General features: G+C 38.0%; 1 protein-coding gene across 4 annotated transcripts in view; it reads left to right on the top strand.

The window, feature by feature from the left end:
• Window positions 1-5,802: 5,802 nt before the first annotated feature.
• The window catches only part of LOC106884767 (multidrug resistance-associated protein 1), a 56,184-nt gene continuing 51,799 nt past the window's right edge, over window positions 5,803-10,187 (top strand). For 2 of the 4 annotated variants that reach the window (XM_014936329.1, XM_014936328.1), the window contains exons 1-5: window positions 5,803-5,864; window positions 6,105-6,281; window positions 7,054-7,179; window positions 8,522-8,659; window positions 9,820-9,945. In XM_014936329.1, the coding sequence (XP_014791815.1) occupies window positions 6,255-6,281; window positions 7,054-7,179; window positions 8,522-8,659; window positions 9,820-9,945 (417 nt within the window). In that variant the 5' untranslated portion in view covers window positions 5,803-5,864; window positions 6,105-6,254. The remainder of the gene's footprint in view (window positions 5,865-6,104; window positions 6,282-7,053; window positions 7,180-8,521; window positions 8,660-9,819; window positions 9,946-10,187) is intronic. The other 2 variants (XM_014936330.1, XM_014936327.1) reach the window with 1 other exon arrangement.

Raw genomic sequence — 10,187 nt, 5'->3', positions numbered from 1 at the left:
TTAAAAATTTTAGCCTCCCTGTTTATTAATATGATTTTTAAAAAAAATGTTTCCCCTCTTACAATAAAGCTTAAATTTCAGAATTACTTTGAAACAAAGGAAAAAGAAGGGTCATGATCTCTTCCCTTATCTGAGGTCCCAATCTGAATGTGGTGTTTTGGGAGCATAATGCTGTCACTTCTCCTTGCAGAAGTATTTTTTGGAGTCTGTGGAGATCTGGGAATAAATCTAGTATTTGGTTGTGTGGCTTTTACTTTTTAGTAGAATCCTGATTTTGTGTGTTCTAAAAATATAAAAAAAATTCTCACGGCTGCCTTTTGTTAAGCATAGGAAGTAGCTGTTGGAAATACATATTTGTAAAATCTGTACAAGTATGTAAAATTTTTCTTCTACTTTCCTTTTTGCAGAGTACACCATTAAATAATACAATAAACCAGTAAACCACAAATTTCATGTAGTATAGGTATAGTTAGTATCCTAGTGTATAGTTAGTGTCTTCATAGGTATAGGTATAGTTAGTATCTTCGAATGAATTGGCAGTGTATCAAAAACTTTTATTTAAATGCAGCATAAGCTCTCTTTGCGTGCATCACAGCAGAGGTACCATTTTACTTGCACATCCTGTGTTAACTTCAGTTGCAAGAAGAATACTACATTGTGTCACAGGAGAAATCCATGTATTTTGGCTAACTTCCTGTTTATTTAGAAAAAAAAAAGGTAGAGGAAATAAATGTCAACTAAGGTGGAAAAGTATGTTTGTCCTTGTATATTATTCTACTTCAACTGGAATTGATTCTAGAGCAATTGGATCCTTTAAGTACTTTTTCAAAAATAATTTCAATATAATATGCATAGTATTTTTATAAAACTTATAAACATGTAAATAGGAAGTTTGTGATGGCTGCTTGTAGTGTTATATACCTCATTTAGTGCCTTGTTTGCCACTGTTAGGGATGTTGCTATTGTCTGCTGCTTGTTTCTGTGAATATTGCTGAGCAGACGGGAGAACTGTGAGTGTGGGTATTTCTGCTGCTTTTTGCAGGAGTTCTGGAGTTTTGTTTTTTTTTTTTTTTTTGTACAAATATCTGTTGCTTGTGTTATCAACCTGTCACCTCTTGTGATTTAGCCTGTACAGTAAGCACAACAGGGAAAATATTATGCTGGTGAAGATTGTGTATGATTGTACTGCTTGTAGGCTCTGTTCTAAATATACTCTTAAAAAAATGGTGAGCTTCATGTTTCATGACCTGACTCCAAAATGTGAATGACACAATAAAGATGCTGTGTTTACAGTGCTTTGAGAACATTATTTCTGTCCTTCTTCAAAATTTCTAACACTGAATCAAATAAAACTTACTTGGTAAGCTGAGTAACTTTGGAGAACTCTTTAAATTCATGACTTGAAAACAGACCTCCTTCTAACATACTGCAAAATCTGGATCACTTCTGTAGTTCCATGTTTTCTTTAATTCTCAGTGTGATCAACAGTGTCACTGTTTTTACTGTTGGTTTTGATGGAGAATGGTGGTATCAGGGACCTTTAAAGCAGCCTTAAGAGAAGTCCTTCTCTGCTAGTAGCTCTCCTGAGGCTGTAGGCTCAGTCAGATCAGGCAAATCTCCTATTTGGGGAGAGGCAGGCAGGAAACTTGCTGTCCTAGATAGCGTAGGCTAAAGGCCAATGGCCTTGTGGCATCTGAAGGAGAATGGTTGAGTCACTTCATGGGTTTATAGGTGCTACGCTGGAGATTTTTTTAATATGATATCTACAGCTGCCAGATTGTGAGAGTTCCTATTTCAATGAGAAAGTGATGATACTATTATAGTGAAAGTTGTCAGTTGCAATTACAGTGTTAGTGCCTGAGAGAGCTAGTTAATTGCATTCTACTAAATGTAAGCATTGCATTAAATGAAAAGTGTTTTTTATTGCTAGGAAAATAAGATTGAGAAACCGTATCTTGTATTACAAAGGAGGTGTTTCTTCTGTGGACGATAAAGAAGTAGTGGGTACACACCGATGTCAATGTCAAACTCCATTTGAAGGAGTGAGTGTTTACTGTGATATTAAGATTCCAATGTGGTTTTGTAATTTCATTTTCTGCGTAGGTGTGTGGTAATGTTTAAGTAATTTTTCAGTCACAGCTGGTTCACACAGGTGCATTTAACAGAGTGGTTAGCAGTCTGCATGTCTAGCACACTTGTGCACAGCAGGCTTGAACCTGAGTGATTTTTGGTCTCTCCTGTTTCTGCCAGTGCGAATTTTCAAATGTGCTTTGGGTCAAGTAGGATTATTGATATGAGAACAGGCGGCTGCTGGCTGCTCACTTAACGGCCTTTCCTGGCTGCCAGAAGAGAGGCAGCCAGCCACAAGGTCCCGTCCAGTGTCAAACACTGTTACTGCTCGGATTAGGCACACTGGAGGCATACACCTTCCTCATAGTCTTCCTTCCCTCAGCAGAGGCAGAATAACTGGTCTTCTGTGTTGCAATTCTGTCTTAGTCCTACTGCCAATGTTTTTATCGTGTCTGTTCCTGAAATTTTAGACAGGAATAGTGTTTTATTTTCTGAGCGCTTATGTACTGTTAAATAAGAGGTTTACTTGTGAATAGATCCATGTGATTCTGGGGAACACCAAGCATTTTTTGTGCTCTTCTTGGAGATAGAGCGTTTCACTTCAAATGCGATAGGATGCCTTTTTTAACAGAAAACATGCTATTTGGCACAAAAACTGTGGACTGGTATTTTTTTTAAGTCACGGTGCCGGTGATTGAAATGAAAACTGAGAAATAGGTCGGATAAATTTAAAAATACCCATTTGCTATTCTGGGAAACTTTAAAATTGTCTAGGGATTTTAAAAGGAAAAAAAAAAAACAGCTGGAAACTATTTAACATCTGGGATGTGATTCTTCTGGAGTAGACTAAAACTAACCCAACAGCAGATCTCTTTCCTCCCATCACCTACCAAGAAAGGAATGAGAATCACGTTGATTCTTCTTCTGTGGATTTCTGCAGTCATAGTTTAAATTGAAGGCTGCCTCCAGATTATACAGTCTAGTAGCTATAGACCTAACCTCTTTTTTTCCTCCTCCTCCTCCATTGCAGGAGGCTGCTAGTTTGCATAAGCTTTCAATGGATACTTGGGTTTCTGTCATTTGATGTGCCCTTGCAAAGTCGAAGGGTTAGCTGATTAGTCAGTGTGAAAATTGTTATTAATCTTTGAGATGTGAAAATGAGGCAATTTAGTGCTCTAATATAACTTGCTAAAATAGTGTTTCCAAACCTTGAGTTAGAAGAAACGTCATAACTTTTCTGAATTAATGTTTGTTAAATACAACAGTCTGTTTCAGTGAGTGTTCCTGCGTTGACTTGTAAAGAATTTTGGTTTGTGCTGGAAAAGAATAAAACTCTGAAACTAGGTTTATGTAAAGCAAAGGAAAAGCATGTGCTTCAAGCTGGCAGAACTAGTCTAGACTTGTGTAACGGAACATTGCAATTTGCATATGAATATGTGTTGGTTTCATGATGAGTGTGACATATTTTCCAGCTGGGATTGAATCTTATAAAGCTATGGCACCCTCCATGCAGAATGCAAGGCATGCCTTTCTTTTGAAACGGATTGAGTTCCACTTGACTTTGACTCTGAGGGCATTAACATCTCTGTTCAGACCAGGGGCCTGTTTCTGATGTGGCCTCCTGCAGTCCCCTGTCCTGCTTGTCAGCTCACTCCAGAGCGGCCCGAGCACCTTTTGGACAGGCATTAACTGGGAAACCTGTTCCAGTGGCTGATGGGCCGTCTGGTCAGCCTGTGGGGAGCCCGTAACTCAGCTGGGCGAACTGGAGTTAAAGGCATCTTGTGAGGACAGCGAGTGCTCAGCAGCAAGTATTGGGTCTGTAGCTCTATTGCTGCCTGGGCTACTGCCCGGTGTAGGCATAGCCTGAGAGAACTGCACCTAGGGAATTGCCAGGAGAAAATACCACCATCTCTCTCTTTGTGCATGCTTTCCTCACCTTTTGTCATCTGAAATGAATGTCAAATGAAAGGGGCCTCTGCACCTCACCTGTGTGTGGCCACTTCTCTTGTACTGAGACAAATGATTATTTAAACTAAGCAAACTGCTATTTGATATTAACAGCCTCTGGATCAAATCCTGGAAAAATATGAAAGAAGATACACTGATGTTGCTGTAGGTGTTAAATTCTGGCAGTAATCTTACCCCAAACTGCCCATTTGTCCCAGCCTTCTGTTCTTAACCCTGAAGTACCATTGCATTGTATCCGCTTGCCTTTCATGCACCAACGCCTCCAGATAACCTGCAAATATGGAGGTCAAATAAAAGATTGTACATGTTTTAGAATATCCTCCAGCCAATGTGCATAGCAGTCATGCATACAGCATTTCTTTCTTTAACTTACCCAGAGCAGTGATGTGCATTACCTGCTCTGGCCTTTCTGGCAATTGCCTGACTCGTTTTACAGCAAGCATTTAAAAACACCAAAAAAGGAGACAGTTACTTGCTTAAGCAGTATGTAGATCTCAAAAAAAAAATTACTCAATAAAATGTCAATGCTCTTGTTTGTTTGTTGTAAAGCTGATTACATCCTGTCAGTTTACTTGTGTAATCATATTAACTTAATTTGTGAATTGTAAACTGTTCTGCAGAGTCATGAGACTTTTTCTTGGCCATTGTGCAGGAGTGAAGCAGCTGGGACTTAGAAAGCCAAAAACATTTGTGCGGTGGCTAAATGTAAGGATGACTCAGCTGAAATTTCTGATGATGTTATGCCGTTGGGGAACTTAATAAGCATGTGGCTCGCCCACAGAGCCTCACAGCCGCTGCCTTGTCACGAACAACTTACATGACCCCTATGCAGATACACTAAAACATAATTGGGGGTTTCATGCTCTACTAGTGTTAATTTCCTTGAATTGGCGTTAGTAAGTTTGGAGATTTTTTTTTAAACTGAAAAATTAAAAGTTATATTCAGTGAGAGAATGCTGTGGAATTAGAGGAGAAGAATAACAGCTGTGTTCCCTGTGCATATTGTCTGTTGTATCTAACTGGAAAGAAGTCCTGTATCCTGACAGAAATTGAGCAGGAAGTTGGGAAGGAAAATATTTTTGTTTATACATTTTTCTAGAGAAGTTTGGGTGGGTGTTTTTTTGTTTTTTGTTTTTAAGCAAACCAAACTAAACCAGTAGAAACTATGATCTTAATACAGAACTGTCAAATTTGAGTGGAAGCTTGTGCTATAGTAAAATAACATCTAGTTAGCCTTAAATTGAAATTTTTGCAAGTTATATCTTTGATTTCTCTCTAGATCTATTTTTCTCTCTTTTTAATTGTGTTTGAAGCCCTCTAATTAGTGGAAGATGAGGACAAATAAAGATCAAAGTGTGGCAGTTTGGAGCAGTGGGATCTGTTTCCAGCTACAGTGTTGGAACAGAAGGGGCATGCACTACAGCTCCTTTTGGTTCTGTTTCCTCAACTATAAAATGTGGATGATGGCACTTGTTTCTGTGACCAGTTCAGGCTTTTATAGAGGAGAAGGATTACTGACTGCCATTATGTCCCAGTAGTGGTACTGGTGTTCTGTGCAGTTGTAAGCTGTGCAACCGTCTGAAAAAGTGCTTTGCAACTGAAAATGACATTATCGTTATCAAGCCTTTGGGCATGGGACTGCATCTCTTGGCTGTGTGGCTTTTAAACAGAAGCCTGTGAGCTATGCTTTGGCTGTTGAATTCTGTAGCCTGTCTGCAGCAGTGATATCTCTGTATTGCATCATTCTGTTGGACAGTCAGAAAGCTACAGCACTTGACAGGAGGTGTCCCTTGTGATAATTTTACAGGAAAGCCAGTAATTCTAAGGTAAAATTTCCCGCAATTTCCTGTCTTCTTGGGAAGGTTTAAAACTTAAAATGTTTCAAACTATGAAAAGTGCAATAGAATTAGATACATCACAGAATGGATCAAGTTTAATACAAGTATAAATAAATACACAGTAGGAGATACAGAATAAGGCAGATAGGGACTGGTGTTTTGTTTTGTTTTTAATTCTGGAGTTCTGTGTTTGCTTCTTCTTCAACTGGATCAGTTTTCTCTTTCCAGGATTGGAATCTGACATGGCACACAGAAAATCCAGACTTCACCCAATGCTTTCAGAACACAGTCCTGGTGTGGATTCCTTGCATTTACCTGTGGGTCTGCTTCCCTGTGTACTTCCTATATCTTCGTTGTCATGACAGGGGATACATACAAATGTCAAACCTCAACAAAGCCAAAACGGTATGTGACTTTTTGAAATCGGAATTTATTAAGCTTACCTGGAGGTTTGAATATATTTTCAGCTATGTTCTAGCACACTGTTTTTGTTGAGCATCAATGTTGGCCTGTGTGCGCACTACAGCTGCAACTTATTCTAGTTGTGTTTGATTTCTAGGCCTTGTGTGTTTCTGTTGCACTTTTATCAGTAGGCTTTCTGAAATTTACTCTGACATATCAAAAAAGCTTACAAATCCCGTGTAAGACCAGTTGAAGAAGACTATTTTAAGGCAACTCAATCTTAAGGTCTTTATTTCAATAATAAAAATAATTTTTTTATCCCATCAGCTTCCTAAATTATGCAGCATAGATTTCTAGAGCTGCTGCAGGTGTTCTATTCCACTTCTATTGTGAAATAGGTACTTTATGTTTTCTTACTTTTTTTTTTTTGTTCCTGTAGAATAAGTGAAAAGTTTTAAGGAGGAGTATAATAGCATGGTGGATTGGAGAGTTTTTTGTCTCTGCAGCCTCTTACTCAGGAGCGAGATTCACCAGCTTTCTGCTTCATAATACACTGAATTATATGGTACTAAAAATTAGTAAACTCTTTTCTTCTAATGGGGATCCAGTAGGTAAAGCCAAATTACTCTTCTTTTGTGCATGTTGTAGAATTGCCCCAAAGAGGTGATCTGATTTTGACTCCTGTTGAACTAACACATAACATCTAGTGTTCATGTATATATTGTGCTGCCTAATCTATGTGAACTGACGTATAAAATATGCTTTTGTATTGCAGGCTTTGGGCTTAATACTGTGGATAGTCTGCTGGGCAGACCTTTTCTACTCTTTCTGGGAAAGAAGTCAAAATATTTTCCGAGCTCCAGTTTTTCTTGTTACACCTACAATATTGGGTATAACAATGGTAAGTTCTGTTACCATCTTTGTTCACGCATCTTAGTATTATTCAGTGTTGTAATTGTTTAAGCTACAGTCTTTACTTACAGACTTAATCTGCTGTTGCACTATGAAATATTGACTCAGAAATCTCTGCTTCCTTTTAATAAAAAAAAAACAGGAAAAAACCCCACCAAACCAACCCAGTTGTGCCCAATGCGTTGCATGTCAGCACCCAGGCCAGTGATAGTTGCCTTGCCTTATTTTGATAGGCTTGAGCTACCATTCATTTAGTAGCATTCGAGCATGGGGTGGAGGAGTCAAGTTGAGAGAACTGATTAAAAGCAGATTAATACAAGTCACGCTGAACTTGGTAAAAGACGGTTGAAGGTGTTGCATTATTAAGTATGTTATTGCAAACTGTCTTGCATGTAACATTCTTTAGTGCATGTTTTCTTTGTTATATTTCATGGCAGGGTGGAAGATCTTAAAGGCCGTAAGGCACATACGTGTCCTCAGCTAACTCCTTCTACCTAGATGCACAAGTATTGTCTACTTTCACACCAGTATCTCTGCGGCCTGCATTTCAAGGAAAATGCCTTGCTATTTATTAATTTATTGTCAGTTGCCTTACATTTATCGCAGACTTGGAATGGTAGTGATTAAACACGAATACTCAAGGTGGGACAGGAGGGGACACAATAACCTCAACAGCAATAACAACAGCAAAAAACCAAACCAAAAAACCTCAACACCCATGAAACATAGTGACAGATGGGAGAGCTGTTAAGTAGTTTGTGGTCATTTAATAAAATGATTGTCAAGCTTTTGTCAGGCTGATTGAAAATGCATGTTGCAGCAGCCAAGTGAGATTACTAAATTATGCCAGCTTCCTAAAGGATTCTGAAAACACACAAAATACAGAAATAGGGTAATATTTGATGTTTGTGTTGGTGTTGTGGCTTATATGGAAACAAATCTTTTTATTTTAAAAATAATTAGTCAGGAAATACTTGGAAGGGATAGTGTGTCACTATAATTGCATGTTGATTTGCGACGTAGAACCAGAAAGGTAAAGAAATAAAGACTGGCAGCTTTTGACAGTGCTTTTGCATATGTGGTCTTTTGCTTCTATGTAATGTGTATTCCTTTTCCCTTTTTTTGTACACTTCCTATCATTACTGGTCCAGAGAATTTTCTACTTAGATATATTTTTTAATTACACTTAAAATCTCTGGGTGTTAAAATGTATGGGAGATTCTGGATTTGAAATATTTAATATGCATGCTTAAACACAGTATATTGTATATGTGTATAGCATGTTGTAAAGCTTAGAACTTGGGAATATATTTTATCTTATTTGTCCACAGTTGCTTGCTACATTTTTAATACAATATGAAAGAATAAAAGGAGTCCAGTCTTCAGGTCTAATGATGATTTTCTGGGTCATCGCATTGTCATGTGCCACAGTGGTTTTTAGATCCAAAATAATACATGCCTTATATAAGGTAAGTGATTGCTACCCTCATTGAGTTGGAAATATTCTGAAATGCTGCAGTAATAGAGTAGTTGCTTGCTAATTATGCTGGTCAGGTCAGTTAATGATCCTTCAGTTAATGTAATTATGCTGGTCAGGTCAGTTAATGATCCATTCAGTATACCTTCATTCCTTTGGTTATAAAAGCAAAACAAGCAAGACTTAATGACCCTTGTTTTGAAATGCTAGTGAAATTTGTAGTGATCTTAACTGTAGCAACAGTTGCCAAGAAGATTCTGCTAGCTGTTCCAGAAAGGAGATGTGTGTGCTTGACTACAATAAAAGTGGGTAATCTTTGATATGAAACTGTTCTGGGGGTTTACGTCATCTTCCTGTTGATTATATTGTGGATTTCCTGAAACACTTGCTTTGATGATCTCATCTGCTGAGAAAAAATGAAAGTGTGAAATATAAATATGTCAGTCTGCTTTATAGTAAGGCCACCTCAAATATCAGATTAATTGTGGAACTGCCAAATGGCATATCACTTTTATTTCTTGAAACCTTTAAGCCATGTTTTGAATTTTGAGAACTTCAAGCCAACTTTTGCCTTTAACTGTTGGGAGTGGGATTTTACTGGCGGGTGGGGTTATGTGTTGATGTGACTCCGTGCTTTGATTTCTGTGGTTTACGCTCTATGTATAAGTCACAGTCTAAAAAATGGAAAAACCTCTGGAATTTTAGCACAATGCAACAAACTATAATCTAAACTCTGTTCCTCCGATTCTTATTTTCTGTGTACATGCTAATTAGGATATTTGCTTTGAAAACTCCTTCCTATCCAGTGCATATCTGGCCTTTCTCCTGTAAAGAACACCTTGACTTCAAACTGGGGCATGCTGTGTTGGTACAACCCATGTCTTGAAGCGAACTTCTCTAGAGAAGAAGTTCATGCTTGTGTATTTATGGCAGTGGTTGATTAAAAGTAAATGTTATCTTTCCCCTCCTTCACTCTCTCTTCACCTTCTCTTTACCAAAATATACATTGACTTTAATTTGCAGGGGAGTGGGTAGTGTAACATTTATGTAGTTTGCAGAATTTACAGTAAGGAGCTGTTTTATGTTTAACAGTAACATTGTTTTAAAGAAATTCCTCAAGCCTTCTGATTGGAATATTATCTTCCTTTGCAGGATGCTGAAGTGGATGCATTTCGTTTTGTCACCTTCTGCATCTACTTTATCCTGTTACTTGTACAGCTCATCCTGTGTTGTTTTCCAGAACGACCACCTTTGTTTTCCGAAACAGTAAATGATCCTGTAAGTGTTGTCTATACTGAGTGCTGAATATCATACCTGCAGTATTCTGTACAATGAGTTATAGGACCATAGTCTCCCAGATGCCAAATAATTCAAATCTTGTTGACTTGTTTGCAATAGAGTGTTCTTTCTGTGCTTTAGTTGGTGATGCAGAAGGTGAAGCTCATAACATGCAAAACAGGGTGCGCTGTATTTAAGAGAAAGAGCAAAAATACTGTTTCAGTGATTCCTGAATAGAATTC

The sequence above is a fragment of the Calidris pugnax genome, unplaced genomic scaffold (genome assembly GCF_001431845.1).
Source record: "Calidris pugnax isolate Ruff unplaced genomic scaffold, ASM143184v1 scaffold17, whole genome shotgun sequence".
NCBI classification, from domain to species: Eukaryota; Metazoa; Chordata; class Aves; order Charadriiformes; family Scolopacidae; genus Calidris; species Calidris pugnax.
The sequence above is the reverse complement of the archived record's forward strand: the minus strand, read 5'-3'. Positions and strand labels throughout refer to the sequence as shown.